This window comes from Parus major, chromosome 6, assembly GCF_001522545.3.
Source record: "Parus major isolate Abel chromosome 6, Parus_major1.1, whole genome shotgun sequence".
In the NCBI taxonomy this organism is placed as follows: domain Eukaryota; kingdom Metazoa; phylum Chordata; class Aves; order Passeriformes; family Paridae; genus Parus; species Parus major.
This window is the reverse complement of record NC_031775.1, coordinates 26,426,435-26,447,607: the sequence shown is the minus strand read 5'-3', so window position 1 is coordinate 26,447,607 and position 21,173 is coordinate 26,426,435. Positions and strand designations below refer to the sequence as shown.

The 21,173-nt window shown below is 46.0% G+C and overlaps 1 protein-coding gene across 4 annotated transcripts in view; it reads left to right on the top strand.

The window, feature by feature from the left end:
• Nucleotides 1-21,173, top strand: part of AFAP1L2 (actin filament associated protein 1 like 2) — a 63,327-nt gene that overhangs the window by 23,157 nt on the left and 18,997 nt on the right. For all 4 annotated transcript variants that reach the window (XM_015633500.3, XM_015633499.3, XM_015633497.3 and 1 more), the window contains exons 2-4: nt 16,380-16,508; nt 17,038-17,115; nt 20,099-20,190. In XM_015633500.3, coding sequence (XP_015488986.1) covers nt 16,380-16,508; nt 17,038-17,115; nt 20,099-20,190 — 299 coding nt within the window. The remainder of the gene's footprint in view (nt 1-16,379; nt 16,509-17,037; nt 17,116-20,098; nt 20,191-21,173) is intronic.

Here is a 21,173-nt window from a genome sequence, read left to right as displayed (position 1 = left end):
ACAAAGCAAGAGACCCAGCTCTCCCCTTTTTGCAGAAGGAATGCCTGTTTGATTGGGAAGTGTGCAGGGTGGGCTGTGTTGGTGCAGGTACCAGCTGTTTTTTTCACCTGGCTGGTGCTCCTAAGCCACACTTTGTGTAACAAGGGAAAGAAAAGGTATTTTTGTCCTATTTAAAATTTGGATCGTGCTTCCTGCCTGTACTGGAAGGTGAAATATGCTAGGTATGAGCACTGTGTACATCTCAGAAGCTCCTCTTCTGTCCTCTCTGTAGCTGGGTTGGATGCTTTGGGAGGTTTTAAACTGACTAAGCACAAGCATGCTCCTGCCTGCTCTGCTGCTGAGACATCCCCAGCCTGAGCACAGGCTCAGAACCCACTACAGACTTGCTTCAGGGTGAAGTCAAGGATGTGCTGTGAAGGGATGGAGGTAGCCATGTGCATGACATCTTTAGTTGGACCAGGGCCATCAACAAGTCAGTCACAACAGTGATTCGTACAGGTCTGCCCTTCCAAGTTGCCAAAAGATGGGCAAGTGATAGATTAGGGAAATAGATTAATTGAACACAGCCTTCACATCCCCACCCACTGTGCTTGGTACATGCAGGGTCTAGAGAACTTCGCTTCAAGTTATGTCCAAGTCCTTGCAGAGCAGGGATAGCCATGGGAATTGTCCCCTTGGGGCTCTCTAATTACATCTCCTCTTTTTTCTGAAAGTCTGTCCCAGCCTCCTTGTTTCCCACTTCTTGTGGCATCCTGAAAAGTTTTAGTCCAGCACAGCTCCCAGATGAAGTCCTTCTGGAAACCAGATGTATCAGCTCAGCAAGACATCCTGCCTAATATTTCCAAAAAGAAGTTCAAGGTTGCCTTGTGATTCTTGGTTTGGGTGTTGTTTGTTTTTCAACATTGGTTTTCAGTCTTGTGGCTGTCCCTGGTAATTCCCAGCTGCTTTGTGCTTTTTGGGCAAAAGAGCCATAAACTCAGTCTGCTAATGCAGTTTACAGGAGCTGTCAGGGCTTTGTAGCACCCTCTGGGATGGAGTCACTGGAGCTGCCCTGATGAATGTCACCCAGGGGAACTCCACTGGCATGAAGAAGTCTGATCCTGGTATTCCCTCACACAATGAGTAGAAGATTTTTCTGCATCCTGACCCATCAGAATAGTGATTTTTTAATATTTTTTTAAAAATTTATTTTTTAGTTATTATTTTTTCTTAGTGAAGCTGCACAGAAGTATTTTTCAGGAAAGTTCCTTGGGTCCTGGCTGGTATTTCCGTTCAAAAACAGCCTTTGTGGTGATGGTAGTGCTCAGGAAACCCAGGCTCCCAGGCCTGAGGGACTCATACCCCAAGGAACACTAGCATAACATATATCCATGTATGTATAGGGAATTAGGTAAATGGGGGAAAATGGGAGAGAGCAGCTCCAGAGGAGCTGGTGTTGTGTGCAGGGGGGTTGCCTGTGGTGCTGCACAATGTCAGCTTGGTTTTGGTCCTCAGCCCCTCCCACCCTTGAGGAGGGCTCTGCTGGCCTGGTGGGATTTATTGTTCAATACAAACAGAATCCCAAAGTTTGGGCTTCCCATTGAACATGGAGCGGTTTGAGGTTTCCTGTTTCAATGAAGCGCAGCTTGCACTTGTTTCGCTTTCATCTTGGTTTTTCTCTGGTGTTTTGCAATCCCCAGAGCTAGACATCTGCATCTAATGTGAACTGGGAAATTTCTGCACAGTCCATTTGTGTCTGCATAAACCTGGAGTTTCTGTATAAAAGAGTATCCTTCTCTGGACTTAAATTCAAGCTCAGATAAGCTTCAGTGGGGCTGCATAGATCTATATGAGATGAAGGTACAGCTCCAGTAGATATGTGGTGGTTGCACAGCAGTACAGTGTATCCTCTAAGCATTTCTGTGCTCTCAAAAGGGTGTTCCTTTCATATTCTAAACACAACCTTCCAACTTCCAGTGCAAGTCCAGGAGTCCAGGAAGACCAGCTCAGCCCATTCAGCTGACACCCAAATCCTGGCACTGACTACAGAGGTGAGCAGGGGGAGCTGTGTGTCCAATTGCCTTTGGTTCATAGCTCAAACACCCACATGGCTGCCTCTGTATGGGCCAGGCTCATACCACACATGGTACCACTGATACCATGAGCAAATTTTGAAGCAGTGTCTTCACTTCCATAGCAAGAAGCTTTGCCAGTCTACCTCTATGTCCCAAAACATTGCACCCTTTTTAGACCTTCTTGTGAGGGGTAGCTGCATTTGTACAAAGATTTTCTTTTTTCCTCAAAATTGAGTCAGGATCTTGGGAAAGAAAGTCCCCATGCTACTAGTGGGCATAAGTGACATCATAGGGTGAAAACTTTTATTCCTTTGAGATTATGGTTGCACCCGTAAGCGTGAGGCAGATGGAATCCAACACAGCTTGATCTAAATACATAAAGAACATTTGAATGCTGAGACAATTTTCAGTAAATACTTCATGTTATGACATCATGTGAGCTTCCTCAGAGTGTTACTGGAAGCCTGTTTAAGCTTGCCAAACTCCCAGCTATCTTTTTTCCTTACCCACTTGACAGATGAGCAGTTTGAGAGCCTGAACTGCAGTGACCCACCGAGCTGGGAATGGGGCGGTCGGGAGCGACTGGCTGTGCCGGGTGCTGCTGCTGAAGCTCATTCCTCCAACCTGACTCACCATATCTCACCTGCACCTGGTGAGACAACAGAGCTCTGTCTGACTTCGGAGAGCTGTTGACTCATTTTAGTTGTCTCTGTCACTGTCTGAATATGAATTGTTGAGTCTCTAAGGGAAAAAGTTTTAAGAAAATGGGCATTAATGTCTTCAGGTAGAGAACAGTTGTTAGGAAGAAATGGGCCCTGGTGGAGCACCAAATTTGGCTTCACTCCAAAGCTGCACTTCTTCTGCCCTTGGATTTTATTGCAGACCTCTAGTTTTGGCCTTTGCTTTCCCCAAAGTGTTGATACCTCCTGGTGGAAGGGGCTAAATGCAGAGTTTGTTGTGAGCTTCTTCAGCTTTTTGTGGAAAAGTAAAACAGACATTTCTGCTGTGGCTTTGCTGTTGCAGCCTCACATTTCAAATCACCAGTTCAAAGCCTCCATAGCAGAGATCTCAAAGCAGCAGAAATTCAGCAATGATCCTTGGTGACTGGAAACCATTGAGTTCTGTGTGCAGTTTGATCTCTGACTAACATCACACCTCTCCAGTTGGAGCAGTGCTCTTGACTTGGCAGGTCACCCACCAGCAGAGCAGACATCAGTGCTCACTGACCCTGCAAGCCTTTGAAGCTTTTGCTTGAAGAAAACAAAAAAAAACAACCCTGCAATGAAGGAAGATAAACTGTGCTGTATACAAAACCCCTTGTCTAAGAAATGTCTTATCTCTGAGGGGTTTGCAGAAACCCTCTCCTGTTTGGGAATGATGAAAGCAAGACAGCTATTTAATAAGCTGAAAACAGAAATGGGAGCAGGAGGTATCTAGCTTTTGATGGTGGCATCTTTCTCATGTTTTCAACAACTGCAAAGGTTTTCTGTAAAATTGTTTTGAGACAGAGATACTCATGAAACTGCATTTCTAATGTAGGCTAGAGAGAACTGGGAAAGCTAAAGAAACTTTTTTGGCAGCAGTTCATCTTTCTTAGCCTAGTGTACTTGTCCAATCTGTGTCCCTTTTAAATTCTAATTACTTCCTCAGGCACCACAAACACTCTGGCCTTGTCACTTCTCCTTTTGAAGTTTGCTTCTCATAATGCAGCCTCTTCTGAAGCGCTCATGCTGTCGGTCAGCTAACTAGTCCAAAACATTCCACTGCTTCAAAATCACTTAATTCTTTTTCAAGTACAAAGAACGGCTTTCCTGTTGCTGCCTGCTGACTCATGCGAGAAAGGTAGTGCACCTCGTGTCAGCCAGGAGAGCAAGTTCCTGCAGGCACCTCACACAGGGCAGAAAATCTGCAAAGGGTGATGGCCAAGGTGGCAAGCAGAGGTCTGGGTGCAGAGAGCTGCGTTAAGGGAAAAATACATTTTGGTGAAACCAGTGTGAGCATCAGTGAGTGCTGAGTGTGTATCTTTGCCAAGGCTTAGATTATCAGCCCCATCGCTGGAGTCATGTGCTTTGGCTGAAAAGGCTGCCTGTGATGAAGGGCAAATGAAGAAAGTGGACTTTTGCAAAATCTCTGGAATGTTTAACACACAGTAGCCTTTTTCAGGTTTGCAGAATAAACTTAACCAAGCATTGCCCAAACTGAGTGTGCAGTTTGATGTTGGTCCTTACAGTAGCAGAGAGGCAGAGCTCCTGAGCACTGTGCTGTCCTGAGATGATGTTTCCAGCACCTGAGCATGGTCTCTGTGTGGTGCTGCCCTGCGTGAGCACACCAGCCAGCCCAGGGCAAGGAGGATGATGTGGCAATGGGGGATACAGTAGTCAAAGGAATTTTTCTTGCCTGATCTTTCCTTCCACTCCCTCTATCCCCCATTACATCTGCCTGCACCCAGCTAGGGATGGGTTCCCTGGTCCTCACTAAGGGCTCCTGACAGGGATTTAAGTTCTGCTGTTCTATACCAACACCCAACACTCAGCCTCGAATGCCCCTTTGATATGCTACTCTGAGCTATGCACAAAAGGACGTGGGTGAAATGTGCTGGAGCACTGCATCCAAAGAACTCTGGATAAGGATTGATAATCATGGGTAGGGAAAATTAAATGCATTATTTTGTTGCTGAGAGGGTCCTATTGGTTCAGTTTGTTTTCTATGTCTTTGAAACAGTTTTCTGCACTTGCTTTGCCCTTCAGGAGAGGGAATTTGTAGAAGCATAAGTTGGCATGTCCCACATGGAAATTTCAGGCAGGTGTTACTCAAAATGGAGAGGAAATTTGGAGTGTACATTTCTTGAATGCCATGATGAAGGAGTTAGATGGCCTGAACAGTGCTTGAGAGCCTGCAAGTTCTTGTCTCTGTGTTTTTTGTCTGCAGTTTCTGCAGTGTATGACCTGCTTAGCAGCTGACCCAGGTGGCTGGGACAGATGTCCCTGCTGAAGGCTGAGCTGGAGCTAATCACTGCTCCCTGCCCTTTCCACCTGGCTGCCAGGCCAAGCACTTTTCCCCTTTGGGTAGCTTTTCACATAGGTGAGTGTGGGCTGGTAGCAAACTGGTGCTTTTTGCCCTCTGTAGCAACGTAAGCAGGTGAAGGAGCCTCCAGAGAAGATGAATTCAAATCCCTTTGGTTAACGATCCACCACCTTGGAAGTAAGGATGAGAGGACAAATGCCCCAGGGATCTAACCTCTTCCTCCCTCCTCTACTTTTTGGTCACTTTTCCTGAAACAAATGAGTTAAATCAATAGTATTGGTATTGTATCTTATAAACACCCACACTTTTGATTGTTTCACTGTCTTCTGCAACAAACTGTGCCTAGTCCTAGAAATGGGGAGTGTTTTCCCAGTCATTTGTCTTTCCTTCATCTGCCTGTTTCTTTCTTAGAAAGGCTGGGTAAACAGATAGCAATAAAGCAAGGGAAATTGCAACTAACCACAACAGAAGTGATCATTTTGTTTTTCTTAACCCAAGAAGATTGAAAGACTCTATGGCTTTGCCTTTGGGGCTGGGGCTTAAGCTCAGAATTGGTGAAGGAAAGACAAAAGATTGAGTAGAGGTTTGCAGTGGCAGCTTGTGATCTCTCTTGAGCCATGTCCAAGATGTACTGCTCCACTTTTTCTCTGGCCTTCAAGATGAGTGGCCAGCATTTTTCCCTGCAAAGCAAGAAGGCTGCTGGGCTGGCCGTGCCTTACCAGCTGGCACTGGTGAGGATATGCACCTCTTTTTGCCTGTGAGTGCTAGAAAACTGTCTTGAGGGCAGTTGCTGCATGCAAGATGCTCCTCGTGTCCTGACTGAATTGTTTCCAGCGCTGCAGGCAGAGCAGTGGACTAGTCAGGCTGCACTTAGCACTGAGTAAACAGAGAGTTCCTTCAAGTTATTACTCTCATTAAAGGTTATTAATTCACTGGTGTCAACACTGGACTGTATTCTATTCATTTTGTGGATGGAAAGCACAGCAGTGTGGTTTGGAGTGAGGGTGGCAGGGCCTGCCCCAACCGCAGGGAGCCAGGCACGAGCTGCTGATCCCAAACCACTGCTCCACAAAGGATCCTCGGGTACCAAGGATGGTATAAGTGTTTATTAGCATGTAATGCTGAGGAAAGAGAAGTGCCAGCCTGGGTAGGTTATAGCCAAACTACAGGGATGCCTCCTAAATGTCTTAAGAGGGGGATGAAAGAGTCAAAAGTGCGTTTAGAAAAGCTCCAAGGAAGCTGAATTTGCTGGAAGGACTTGAACTCGTTCATCAGCAGTTTCTTGTCACAAATTTTCTGCTGAGATGGTAAATGAAAATAATGATCTAACTTTTAAATCTGTGATAGGATTAGTGATACCTTTGGCATATTTATGTAGTGGGTTTCAGAGGTTTAATTCGGCGTATTGTTCCCAGTCTGGATAACTGGCTCTCATTCATGTAAACAAAGTGCAAGACAGACAAAGTAACAAAATCTTTTTTATCCCGTAAATTGTTGTTTTGCTGGTTTAAGCGCTTTCTTTCGTTTCCCATGCCTCACAGTCAGGATAGGAAGGGAGAAGTTTTCCAATTCACATGGAAAAAAAAAAGAAATGCAGGTCTTTGTCCTGGTTTTCCACTGCATCAGCCCCGCTGGGCTCCTGCCAGGCTCTGCTGGGGAGGGTGGCATAGGTGCAATGGGGTGATCTTGTCCTGAGCCTCTTCTTCACCCAGGGCATCTGTGTGAGCCTGACTTGTTGCTGCTCAGAGATGAGCTCAAGCTCAGGGTGCAGATGGTAAATCAAGGTTTATTGCTCAGTTTTGGCAGAATTTTGGATGCTTACCTCTACCTCACCTTATAAGAGGTTCCCCCATGGAGTAAAGCATCCATGGGCAGTGGGTCAGGGCTGTCACCATGAGTCAAACCAGGAGCCCTCCATTTGGTCACTGCAGAAGTTGTTCATCTCAGTAGGTAAATGTCTGTGGCTTCTCTGGTCTGTGTTCCTGGAGTCAGATCACACCATGTGGGGCCTGGATCTGTAGGGAGACAAGTGGGAGCTCATGTCTTGGTAATCCATAGCAAACAGGGGAGCTGCCTGTTCCTAGGAGGCTGCTCTACCACCCTGACTTAGTGAAATATCATTTTGGAGAAATAAAGGGATAAATAAAGGTGTCATCTCTTGAATACAAGAGTGAGGAATGTCCTCAGGTCACCTGGCAGGTTTGCCTTCCTGTCACACGTGGGAGAGCTGTGGCCTCCCTTGGTGGCAGATGTTGGGTCCCAGCTGGGAGGTACTCTCTGAGCAGTGGGGATTCATGGCACAAGAGGGTTTGTAGTTTGACCTCTTCACAGTATTACTAAATGCTTCTTAACCCTAAACTGAAGTGTAGTGAACACTGGTTTGCTTTGAATCTTGTTGGGAAGGAGTGTGGACTCTGGTCTTTAGTGATGTCTGTAGATGGGGGAATTTTTCTGGGGGGACAGGGAGATTTTTCTCTGGGGGGGGCACCAGTACTGGAAATTTTAGCACTTTTCTCTGCTGATGATTAAACAGCAGATTTCCAGAGAAAAAAAATCAGGTTTGCACATTGCTGCATCAACACTGCTCAGTGACTCAGCTGCATGATCCTCCCTCTTGGTGTTTCCACATTACCTTGAGGAGGATGGATAAGGACTGCATGCAGTGTCTGGACAAGGGATTGAGCAAGATTAGTAAGAAAGAAATCTAGCAATCAATAATGATGTTCCTGTAGGCTCTGCCAGCCTACCCTGATACTCAGGATACTTAAAAAAACTGTTCTGCCCCTGCACTAGTGCAATAGCCTGGTGTGGTCGTTCTGCTTTTCAGCTGTAGGCACAGAGGCCCAGCCCTGGCTCTTGTGGATGGCGTGGCTCAAAGAGCCATTTCTGCAGAGGAAACAGCAAGGAAAGACTGGGACTCCAGGGCTGTGTATCTGTTTTTCTCTCTGACCCCAGAGCTCTTGCTTTTGCTTTCTCAAACATAATTGTTTTCCCCTTCTGCTGTGTTCCTATTGTTCGCTGGAGAAATGATGCCATTAAATCAACAGAGAATGGTGGGAAAATGCTTTGATATGAGGCCTTAGGAGGGTGTGTGCATGTGTGTGTGTGCTTGTCCTCTCTCAAAAAAAACCAGCACAACCCTATGTGCATCTGGCAGCTTCATTTACTTTGTGTCTTGCCTGCAAGAGAGAAATCCATCTCAGAAGATATTTGGCAGTTAACCTCCTTTATTTGTATTGAAGTGGCACAAAGCGCGGGTGTTGTTGCAGGGCTGTCGTTCACCATTGTTGTGATAGTTACTCTCTCCAGGACCTTGCATTTTCCCACTCACTCTTTTGGGAATGAGGTAGTCTTTTTCCACGGGAAAGAGGGGGTTACATGGCTGTGGGCTCAGCAGGCATTAGGGACTCTAGTGTGGCTCTATTCTGCTGCTGCTCTGTAATGTGGACAGGGATGGAAATTTGCTTTCCTCTGGATTCAGCCGTGTAGAGTGATGAGCAGAGATGAGGCAAAGTCTGCTACAGCGTTTTGACTAAAACCGTGCTCCAGGAGCCTTGGCAAAGACCTGAGGTGAGGTCCAGGGAGCAGGTTGCTCCATTCATGGAGTAAAGACTGCAGAGGAGAGCAAGGCTGTGCTGAGCAGTTGTGGGATTCCTTCTTGCACAAGGTTCCAGCAGCAGAGCCCTGTGTGTTTGCAGTGTTTGGTTGAGTGTTTTGCATGTTTCTTTTTCTTGAAGGTATCTGTTCCATTTGATCAGCCACCTCTTGGTAGCCCCTTCCTGGGTACAGCTGTGCATTGCATTAGCAAACAGCAGATGTGCTTTAAGTTGCAGGTCAGATGGTCACCAACCCATCCAGTGAAATCAGCCCCATGGAGTGATGGAGAGGAGAACAAACCTCCACAAGGCAGAAAAACCCCAACCAACCAACCAACCAACCAACCACCAATCTTAGCTGGAAACGGAAGGAGTAAGGGGGAAAAGCAGCAGAAAAGACTGTGGGGACAGAAGGGAATCAGTGGTGGCAGCCTCACAGGAAATGGTGTCTCTGTTGTGCCACTCTAGGATTCAGCTCTGGGGCTTGGAAGCAAATGTGATTTCTGCTTTGTAAGAATTGTTGGGATTTTTTTTCTCCCCATTGGGAAAGGAGCCCACCATGCCCTGCTCTTGGGGATATTTACCTTAAAAACAGTGTTGTCTTTAATGTCCTGTCCTGCCTGATTTGGTCTAACATTTTTTAGCTGACCTCTTAATTTGAATAGATCATTACTTACCCTATTGACTAGTGCACTGATGTTTCTTTGTTGTTTCCCTGCTGTTTTCTTACCTGGGTTCTGTCCCAGCAGGAGTTACTGTGCTACACAACTTGAGTGTGCCCTGCACAATGAGGATGTGGCACTTCTCTGATCCACCCCAAGTCCCAGCACAGTTTTCCACAGCACTCTGTGGGATGTTCCCATCTGCTGTGGCTGTGAGCATCACTGAGCACTGAGCACAGACCTGCAGTTTGTAGCCTAGTACAGCTTTGGGGATCTTGTGAGTTTGATGGGCAGTCTGCTAATATGGCCTGCTCCAAAGGAAGAGGTGCCAGCATCTCTCGGATGTCATCCAACAAATTCGTTTGGCAGTGGGGACCTCCAGTGACTCACCAATTTCTCTGTCATGGAAAGGCTGAGACCCTCTGCAAAGAAGCACATCACTGTGTTGCCTGTGAAGTGTCAGACATACACCTTCCATTGCATACCAGATGATCTTTTTTAAAACCCAAACTTTTCTATGATATAATAGAGTGATATGGTACTAAAATGCAAGAGTGCTCAGTAAAATCTCTTTGTGGCACAGTAATTTTCATGTTTTGCTTCTCTTCTCTCTTCCTTTTTTTTTCTCTTAATTTTTCTTGGATGCTGTTTCTTGCCTTCCAGTGGAGGGAAGAGGAGTCTGTTGTTTGCTCAGTTAACTGTAAAAAGCTTTGTGTGCATTTTCTGCTGCCGTTTTGTTAAAGTTCAGAGTTCCTGGGTTAGAGCTGCCACTTCTCAATACGAGTCTTGTTCGAACTTCCAGAGCAGCCCACGCAGAGCTGCTTGGGTTCATCTGCGCAGTTCACAGCCCACAGCCAGCCAAACACATTGTTTGCCTCTGTCCTTCCATGAATCATACTTTGCAACAAAGACCAGCCTAGTGCTCCCAACGAGAGTGTGAATCCAAGCGGTGCTGGGTTTTAGGTACATTAATAGAGCAGTCTGGGTGGGGTTTTCTTTCTTTCTTTCTTCTCTGTGAGCACTCATTGTGTCTAAAAATCAGACAGCTTTGTGACAATGGTCTTAACTGTCTGACATTTGTCTGGCTTATTAGGAAAACTCTGATAGGAGTTCTCCAGTTTTACAGTTTTCTTATTTTGAGAGATTTTAGCTTGTCTCAGGGTTATGAATTTCGCCTTTTGTTTTGTTTAATCTAAAGCAATTCTCCAATGAGAAAGTTCATTATTTGCCAGAAGCTTAGAGGAGGTTTTTGTGGGTATTCCTTTGATAAACACAGCACTTCTCATTTTGCTGTGGGGAGATTTCTTTTTTTCTACCACTGTTTATATATTCATTATTTTTTGTGGGTAAGAAAAAAAATTTCAACTGGACAACAGTGGGCTGGGCTTTTTATTATCTTCCCATGAAAAGCAGGAAGATGGAAGGCTGGCCAGTCATTACAGGCACAAGTGTGAGAAGTAAATCACCATTTCTGATGGTCCAAACCAGGGTGGTAAAGCCTTAGTCTGCACTCACCTGGTTTATTCTGCTCATCACCCTGGGTGAATGCTGGCAGGGTTTCAGTGTGATGGGGATGCTTCTCAGAGGAGCAGCTTTCTGGGATTCAGCAGAGATGTTGCTGCTTCTCAGTGCATTTGTATGAGCCATCTACCACCTTTCCTTCCCTGCACTGCATTGCCAAAGCCAGCAGCATCTGGAGCAGGAGGAGCTGCATGCACTGCAGAGGAGCTCTGTGGTTCTCTGTTTTTCACTGCTGCTCTGCACGACCCTGCAGCCAGCAGGGTGAGGAGGGTTGGTTTGTCTGAGGAAGGATCTGCTTTGCTGTTTTGGAAGGTGGCCCGGTGTAGGGGTCATCCAGCTGTTACAGCTGTCACCATCCACACATCTGCCTTTCCTCACAGCTGGGGAGAATGGCCTTCTCTAGCTGTAACCGTGGTGACTTTTCCCTCTTGCAAAGCCCAACTGTTACTGTAAGACTCCAAATTAGCTAAGGAGGCCTGGGCTGGGTCCTCCTGCTCTTCTGACAGCACTTGCTATTCAGCAGCCTGAATGCTGCCTCTGTGCCTGCCTGTCCTCTCTGCACGCTCCTCAGCTGCCCTATTCATTTTATGCAGCCAACAAAAAAAGAAAGCAGGGCTAGAAAGGAATTCCTTTCTGCCAAAGCAGCCCCTGGGGAATCCCAGTGCTGCCAGCCAGGGCTGGTCAGTGGGAAATGGGAGCTGAAAGGCTGCCATGGGATTTAGTGCATGATGGAGGCAGTGTGGGGAGGCTAGGCATGGGAAGGTACCTCAAGATACTCCTCAGGAAGCCCTCTGCTCCTGGTGGCTGGCCCTTTCATGATTCACAATCCTGTTACCAGTTCTATTATCTCTGGAGTTTCCAAGATTTTTGAAGCAAGAAGCTTGGCATGGCACAGACTGCAGGTATTTACTTGGTTCCTGAATGGAGTTATTTGTCAGCAGCTTAGCCCAGCTCCTTCTAGGAAGGAAGGGTGAAGCCAAAAGTACCAAACCCAGACTCGGCTTTGGGATCCGTGGATGGAGGGTTGGAAACAAAATCTCCAGGCTGGGATGTGGGAAAGCTAGTTTATATTCCTGATCTGGTGAAGAATACAGCCACATCCTTGGACAAATCACTTAATCTCCCAATGCCTTAGTTTCCTGTTAGCAAATGATACTCCTTATCTTTCACCTCTCATCTCAGCAGAGGAAAGAGTTTGTCTTTTAGTGTATATCTCATTACAGTTCTTTGTCTGGTGGCTGGGGCCCCTCTACCTTGATAAAATAAGTAATTGAATTTAGATTAAATGGTCTAATACAATCCTGCCCAGTGGTTACTGAAACACTTGAATGAAAGCTCGTTCTGAGCCTGTCTTCCCATTTCCTCATAAGGCCAAGACATGAAGTAATTAGATGTCGACGTAGGTTGTTATTGTAGCACAGTGACAGAGATCAGTGGTTATTGGTAGGAATGGCTTTTATAATCTAGTTTAATGGTCATTTACCTTTCAGTGACCTTAGTGTCAGGCAAAATTGGCAGCTCTTTTGCAAGGAATGTGCTTCCTCAATGAGGGCTTTGCAAGCTGTTTCATTTTTTGGCTCTAGCTTCACATGAACTAAGATAGACACTGCTGCAATGCAAGAGACTTTCAGTCTGCAAAGAAAGGCACAGACTGCTGCCAAAAGAAGCCCTTTTCAGTGCTGTCCTACTGCCACTGAATTGCTGTTGGAACAGATCAGTTGTGTTTAAAGCATCTCTTTGCTTATTGCTGCAGCCAGAGTTGCAACCTTCAGACTGAGAGAGCCTGTGGTGGTCAGTGGCAGCCCAGGAGTTTTGTAAAATGGGTTGCATTGTCTTGGAGTAAAAGAAGGAAGAACTTAACTCTTCATCCAGTTAAGTGCATGAAGGGAGAATGAGCTGGTAATTCTGACTATAACGCTCACCCTGAAAGTCCTTATTACACCAATAAAGATGTGATATTTCTATATATTTCAAAGCTAAGGAGTCCTTTCAGTGATAATCACCCTCTCACTGCAGATGAAAATCACTCAAGTTTCCCATTGACTGTGATGCTCCTATACCTCACTCCATCACGTGTTGAGAAATTCCTACAGGTTTCATCCAGTTACTGATGTCTGTTGCCATGGAGAAGAACATGATATGAGTTGTGCTGTGATTTCTAAAGGTACCCCAGGTCTGTGGCCTTTGTAGGGCTTTGTAGGGAGCTGCAGTAGTTCATATCCTGGTGCTTGAGGGGACTGGATTCAGGGCAGGTATTCACAGTGACCTGGGCCAAGCCTCTTAATTTTTCTGACAATCTAAACCTTTAGATGGTATTGCCTGATTACCTTAGAGGTAATCCCTGTCTTCTGTGAAGGGAGCTGAATTTTTGCAAGATCTCTGAAGCTCTTTGTTTCAGTTGGTGCCAGAAATATTACTTGAGTCACAAAGAAATGCTATGAGAGTGGAGAAGAGCAATACAGCAATGGGAAAAAAATTCAGAAAAGCATCTGAGAATTGCTCTGCCTTATGACTTAGGCTCCTGTCTACTTCTGATCTCTCATCCTGCTGCTCAAAGCCATACAATTCTGCAGATAGGTTCCTTGCATCTGTAACTATTGCCTTGCAGAGCAGAAATCATCTCTTTATGTGCTCTCATTTCTAAACTGCTAAGATAAGGAGAGCAAAACCATGCAGCTGGGGGGCAGAACTATTTGTTTTAGGCTGCTTTGAGAAGCCACCAACCTGGTTTTACCGTGAGCATGTTCCATACATCACCAGCACAGTGTGATAGATCTTTAGCTGAGATCAAGCAGTGACTTCCAGCACTCAGAATCCTGAGGTGGTTTAATGTATGAGTTCTCACATTCATCAATCTCTGATAAGTATTAGCTTCTTCTTCTTCTGATAGGAGAGAATGAACTGTCAGTGGAGGTTTTTTTTTTTGCAGGTATCAGGTTTGGATTGGGAATGTCCAGCTGAGATTAGAGAGATACTTGCATAGAAGCAGATGGTTTATATACTGCTTCTTGCAGAAGAAGAGCAAAATTAATCTCTCGTGAGTCCCTGAAGTCTGAATCCACTGAGGTCTGACAGTCTTTCCACTGACCCCAGGATCACATCCTAAATGAGCTGCTTTGAGTCACTGGAAGCCTAAGTTCAGCTTTGGTGGGCTGGAAAATGCAACCTACTGTATGGGCTATGCTATTCATAAGCACTCAGCCCTGTGTGTGTGCTAGCTGTGGATGCCTGGGAGAAGAATAAAGTAATTTTCTGCAGTGTGGGGGTGGAGGAGGGAATGGGAATTGTGCCCCCTTCCCTGCAGACCCACTGTTGTGACATCCACTTGGGCAGCTGTTGGGAGCTGACCTGTTTCTGGAGCTTCAGATTAAGGTTGGGTGTCCTTGGTGCTGTTTTTTCTGGTATCATCCCTGACACATGAATGTCCTGTGCAGCTGGCATGACCAGCAGGACCTGACCTCAATTTGAATTTTCTGAAGTGGGCCACTGAAGCAGATGAGTATAGCAAGGTTGTTATTTACCCTCGGGGGGTTTCCTTAAACTTGGAAGAAACAGGGTCCCTGAAGCTTTAGAGAAGCCAGTTGTGAGTAGGTTTGACAGCATTCATTGCATATTGGAATCCAGTATTATTATCAGCAAATGCTACCTGTTTCTTCACAGCTTATGGGAAAAAACCCTGCTGTTTCTTGAAGTGATTCTTGTTTTCTCTGGGCAAAAAGGAAGCTAGCAAAGACATTTGAGTTATGCAGAATGATGCAGGTGTTTTCCATTCCCTGCTGGTCCTAAATCAGACCAGAAGAGAATTAATTTGGTGTAGAGGGTACAGAATGAAGTGTGAATAACTACAGGTTGGTTCCTCTGGAGCTGTTACTGATTGATCTGGAGTCATTAGGCTGATTTACAGTCAATCTGGTGAGGATTAATTCAGTTTGAGAATAGCAGCAGTGAGTTTTTTTCAATTAATGGCTAGCAACACAAACTTTTACAGTGTAATTTATTTATCAATCTTCTAACATGTATTTTCCCCAGGAAGGCTGCCTGGTGGCTAAAGATAGGTGAGTAGGAAGGTGATGGCTTTCTCCTGCCTTTAAAAAAGTGTTCTTTATGACCTTAAATGTGGTAGCTCTTTAACTAGAACTGCTCAGATGCTTTGTCTTATGAATCCAAAATGTTAACACTTTTCTAGTTCATGGGTGTGAACTGTGACTCACGGGGGTTCCATGGGATCAGCCAGTGTGGGAATGCTGTAAGTAAAGGGAAAGGAGTATTGCCCCACTCAAGTTATCTCTAAGTTCCCAGGTGGAGTGCTAAGGAGTCACAGCCAGGCTTGCAGGGTGGTGGTGGCAAACCCAGGCTTCACTGCCCATCTCCTCTGCAGATCCTCAGCACCAGGGAACGATGGAGAGGGGTAGCAGGGGAGCTCCAAAGGGGAGGAACATTTCCAGCTGGGTTGGGCACGTTTTCCCCACACTGTTGTTGTTGCGCAGCGCTTCCTCACTCTACATAATCCTGTTTTATTTCCTCCTCCCGCCCCTGCTGCTAATTAGCCCACGATAAACTCTGCTGTGAACAAAAGCAAGCAATTAAGAATCTGTTGCTTCAGCGTGAGCCCTGTCAGAGCAGTGATTTGTTGGTGGCAGGGCTGTGCAGCACCTCCTCGGGAGGAAAACAAACCCACTAGTCCAGCTGAGCCAGTGGTGCTGGGGAGCAGCGTGTCCCAGCTGCTTGCTTTGGGGATGCAGGGATGTCTTGGGTACAACAGGGCTTCCCGAGGCACTGAGAGATGCTGCTGATCCTGTGTCTTCAGTTTCACATGGTACAGTGCTCTCTGTGGTCACTGCCCAAGCAAGGTGGTTTGAGAAGTTACTGAGTTATGATTGAGGTATATGAGGAGGTAGGGATTTTTTTTTCCTTTTCTTTTTGGAATACACACATAAACATTCTCAAATTAATAGAGGCAGAGAAATAACGGTAGAATGAAACATAAGATTATTGAGTGGTTTGTGCTGGAAGGGACCTTAGAGATCATCTAGTTCCAATGTCCTTACCATAGGCAAGGACACCAGATTGCCAGGGCCCCATCTCTCCCAAATAAAGAGGAGACTTAGGAAGAGGAAGCAAAAAGTGGGATTTTTGGTAGGAACCAAGCCAAATAAGGTTTGAATGATATTTGCCAGGACTCAAGGTGTGTGTACCAAAACCTTGCAAGCTGCTTTTGTGTAACCTCAGCCCTAATACTCAAAATCTCTTCAGGTTGTCTTTGCTTGAGCAGGAAGACCTAATGAAATAAGTATTTACATGGGGTTTCACTGATGTGTGAACAGACTAAGGGAAGCTGGAGATTTTTTGGTTTGAGACCCACTTTCTTTCCAAAGCTAGAGGCAGGGTTCAAGGTGGAAAATGAAATATGAACTATTCCTGGGCAGTAAAAGCAAAGCATTTTGGAAAGCATGGGATTAACATATATCCTTTGACACACCACCCAGCTGCTTTGCCAACATTTGTGTCTGTTTCTGTTGTAGCTCTCGAGCAGCTGCTCACAGAACTTGAAGATTTTCTGAGGATACTGGACAAGGAGAACTTGAGCAGCACTGCTGTGGTGAAGAAGAGCTTCCTCTCTGACCTTCTGAAAGTCTACACCAAGTCCAGTGGTACAGATGAGGAAAACCAAGGATGGGGTGCTGGGCTGCCATGGGAACTGCTACGGGGTCTTGAAGCAACATTTTCCTGGCAGCTGGTGGGAAGAGGAGACATGAAAATTAGAAGGAGAAAATGAAACTGAGTTTATTTTTGCAGTGACCTCTAATTGTTTATGTAAAATTACTATAGTTATGTGTCCAGCTTTACAAGCAAAAAATTCCCAAGATTCCTGATCCTTTCTGTTTTCCTTATTAAACCTTAAGTTTATTTAATCCACTTTGTAAGATACACAGGATGTACTGTTTGGCCAAGTTAATGTTTAAGTAGAAATTTTAACTTAAGGAATTTCCTGACCATAAAGTACTTAATTTTTCTGCTTTTTATTATTGCTTGGGGTTTTTCCTGCACATTGCCTCAACCAACGTTGCTCTCTCCAAATGTTCTCAGCAGAGACACTTTTTTACATCTGCCTTTGTGGAAAAACTTAGCGGTGTGAAAGCAGCGTGTGGGTAAAGAGTTCACTTTTCCCTTTGTTTGCAGGTGGTGATGAGGAGTATATTTATATGAACAAAGTGACAGTCCATAAACAGCAGGGCGACCAAGAGAAACAAGACAAAGGTAGGGAGCTGAAGATTAATGGTTTCATCGTGTCTCATGGGATGATGAAGGCACACAAGGTTAGAGCCTTGCTCTGGCAGCTCTGAGGGCTGAAGCAGCTGCTGGTTGTGGAAGGGCCATTTTCATAACATTCCCTTGGAAATAGCAGTCCTTGCCAACACTGTGAGGTTATTCCTGGAAGTAGCACTTTGGAGGTCTTTATTTTGGGATAAAAACGTTGCCTTCTAAGGCCTGAAGCTCCAGTGCCTGAAATATTCAAAGAAGCCTTCATGCTTTCTTTGGCCACAAAGCAAGTCACTTTTTGTATCTTTGAGACCTTGAAAGTGTATTTCTTGTTTGCTGTGTGGCTCTGCTCTGGCCCAGAGGGTCGGTGTTGTCACAGCCTTGCAAGGTGAGTTCGTAGGGCTCAGCCCTCACCATCTGCACAGGCAGGGCACCTTCATCTCCCAGGGATGTGAGAGCTCTGCAGAGTAAAAGCCAAGAAATTAAACCTAGATAAAATATTAATTTCCAATTTAGTTTTCCCAGGTTTTGAATTTGTAACACGGCAGAGAGCATAATTGTCTAAAATGTTCTTCCTCTTTGAAGTTCACCATGAAAGAGGTTGCTAATAATTGCATGGAGTGAGAGTATTAGTGACACACATTTTATGAAGGCACACCTAGTCAGAGGCTGATCCTACCCCGGAGTTTCCAATGCCAAAGGATGCAACAAGGACTCATCAGTGCAGCCTGCTGCTGATGTGCTGGTCCTGCAACAGTTGGGATTGTTCCACTTCCACAGTTGTTTGTTTTGGTTTTAATTCTTTGTGGTGGGGTTTTTTGTTTATTTGGTTTGATTTGTTCTTTAAACTACCTGCAGCCAAACTTGGGCTAACTTCAAATGCCTCTGAAGGCAGGATGTCCTCCGCACGTGCAGCCCCAGTGTGACCTCCAGACAGGGCCCTCTGGGTGATGCTGTAATGCTCTATAATAGGATCACACAGCTCCCAGCAGCTGTGCTGCAACAGAAGCATCTTTTTATATAAAAGTTCTCATTTGGGTGGATAAAGCAAAGCTTGCACTGATTCACCATGCTCAAACACAGGGAAAATTTCAGACAATTTATTTTTAGAGGTGGTTCTTTTATTTCAGACTTTTCCCTATCAAGGCCATGACCCTGCCCACTCAGTCACTCCCTGCAGGACCTGGCACTTCTCTATTTCTGTTTTCAACAACTTCCCTATTCCAAGTAAAACTTCTGACTTATTTGGAAATGCTGGATGTGTCAGTGAGACACATGTGTGGGACCTTAGCCACTGCTGCAGCTGGGTGTAGAGCCCTGATCCTGCCTCTGTAACTGGATGGAGAGGTGCTTGCAGGTTCAGGTTTAGTGGATGGAGGGGGCCCAAGTGCCCACTGGTGGGATATTGATTTTCCAGTGATTATGCACCTCCCTCTATCCCTCTTTTCTACTGCAATTCCATGCCTGTAATGGGCTTGGGGACCACACTTTTGTGGCTGAGCCGACAGGACCTTGTGCTCTGCAGAGCTTCTTCCCCACAGCAGCTGTGCTCAAGGATGCTCCAGCAGCACAGGGTTAAATGCTTTCCAAAGTCCATCAGCTCCAAAAGTCACCCCTCCAAACTTTAAAATATGCAATTTCTGCACAAAAATGTATTTCCCTGCTCCTTGTGTCTACTTGCAATTTCAGTGGTATGGATTTAGGCAGAACAGACACTGCTTTTGAGATACCTTCCTGTGGCCCAGTTATGGAATTCCCTGCACTGGGTGACGAAGGCACCATCATTTAATGGATCTGATTTACCTGTGAGACACAGCAAGTCCACAGGGCTCTTCAGTGAGCCAAATGCCAGCTCCTTCTGCAAGTCAGCACAAAGGGGCAGGAGTCTGGAGGTGGGACTGATGTGAAGAGCTCCTGGTGTGGCCACTGCAATCTCCTTAGCCCACGTGCCAGGTGACATTCACTTTTACAAGGAACAGAGAACACAGATAAGTTAATAGTACAGATTGAATTAGAGCAGGATTTTTGGATGGTTTTTCTTTTTCCTTCCTTCTTCTAAATAGTCTTCAAACTGCAGGTTTTAGAGAGGCATCTTTATCAGAGGACACCTCTAAAATGTTAATGCTTGTCTAGGGAAAAATATTCCTTCCCTCCCACACCAGTAAGGAAATAGTCTGTGATTTGTGATGCTGGCGTGTGTAGCTGGAGAAGGAAGGGGTATCATTGCACTGTCTCAGAGGTCATGGGATTTGGGCACTCGTTGAGGCCACCCAGGAGTTCTGTGGTAGGAGAAAGGGGACTGAACACAAGATTTCTGAGCTTTCAATGTACCCTGCAGATGTTAAATCACTCTGCATTCAGCTGCTTGGAAAACCTGAGTTTCCAGAGGCAGACACAGATCACTTGGAGCAGTTCTACTGCCATTTGCCTATCTGTGTGTTTGGCCTGGGCGGGTTCAGGAGCAACCTTCCCTTGGGCAGTGATTACACCACTGACCATGGCTGCCTTTGATAAGCCACTGTGCACTCAGCTAAGCAGCCACCTTTGCAGTTTGCCCTGGGAGCAGGATGGTACTAGATCCATCTTCTGGGAAAGGTAGCAGACGGTCACTGACCTGTCTGCTCACAGCAGCAGGGATCAGAGCTAGAACTAAAGTGCTGTGGGTTTCCAGACACTGTGGTGTCTGCCCATGCTGCTTCTCAAGACCCTTTGAAGTCTCAGCAGAGGGTCTGGCCTTCACAGTTTTCCTCCAGAAGGAAAAACATGCCCTAAAACCAGAGGTCACCTCTTTTGCTGTGTCTCCCAGTGCCACATTCCTGGCTATGGCCTGAAATGACATGGTGGACCTGCAGCCCTGCCTGTAATTGTCACTTTCCTCCCCACTGAAATAGCATCTTGCTGCTCCAGCACAGCCCAGGGTAGCAAGTAGCTCTGCTGGGAGATGCCACATGTCATTTATAGAATTGTTTCTGCCTTGCAGTGCTTGATCAGAAGAGCTCCCTGACCAATGGAGACTCAGGACTGCATTTGTCACCTCCTCAGAAGAGCCTGCCAGACCTCCCCCCTCCAAAGGTAAGTTTTTCACACCCCTTGGTTTTCACTGCCTCAGCTTGGGGCTTTGAACCCCTTGAGGCTTCACTTTTGTCATGTCCTTTGCATCATGGCTGGGTGGAAAGATCTCTGCCTGTGTATGTTAGTGAGGCCAAAGTCCTGGTGAGCTTTATTTTAAAAATAATACCAAAACATTGAACTAGGGATTTCCAGCTGTATGTTCCATGTTTCCAAAGACTGTGGGTCAGTATGTGGTTGGTGCAGCTGGATGGTGGCCTGGGGTGGCTGGATGTCCAGGAATCCCTGTGGTTCCCAAAACCTGTGCACAGGTGGAGTAGGCAGCTGTGGGAGCTCCCTGTGAGTGTGCAAATTGGGCTATGCTCCCTGCCAGGGAGAGCCACCCCCACTGCATGGCACTCCAGGCTCAAGGAAGGACCTCTCCTCTGCTGCAGCCCTGGCAGCTGTTTCTCTTCCCACAGCCATCCACAGGGAAAGTCCTGTGGTACAGATGCAGACACCCAAGGTGGTTATATTTGCATGCTCATTGTGCCATAATGCAACAGGCAAATGTTCTGCAAGGGCCAGCGTTGTTAAATAACACAATATATTGCCTTTGACTTATGTTAGAGAGTAAACCACTCCACACCCCTAAGGAAAAAGACAAAACAAATACCTTCTGAGGAGGCCAAGGTGCACCCTGTTGGCTTTCATTGTCTGTAGGAAACAAAGCAGAGCAGTCCCTTCCCTGACAGTTGTGGGATGGTGTCAAAAAACCCACAGCGTTTCTTTGTGTAGGCAGTTTGTTTATGGTCACAGCACAAAGTGAGCTGGCTACACGCAGGAGGCCACCACAGATGGCAATTACAGACACATTTCCTAGCCAGGGGAGGGATTCAGTAAAGCCCTGGAGTGACTGGGTTTGTTTTTCTTTCTTTAATGTAACACATTAGGGCAAGAAGTTCCTAAATGTTTTAAGAGTTTGGAGGGCAAGTGTTTTCCAGCAG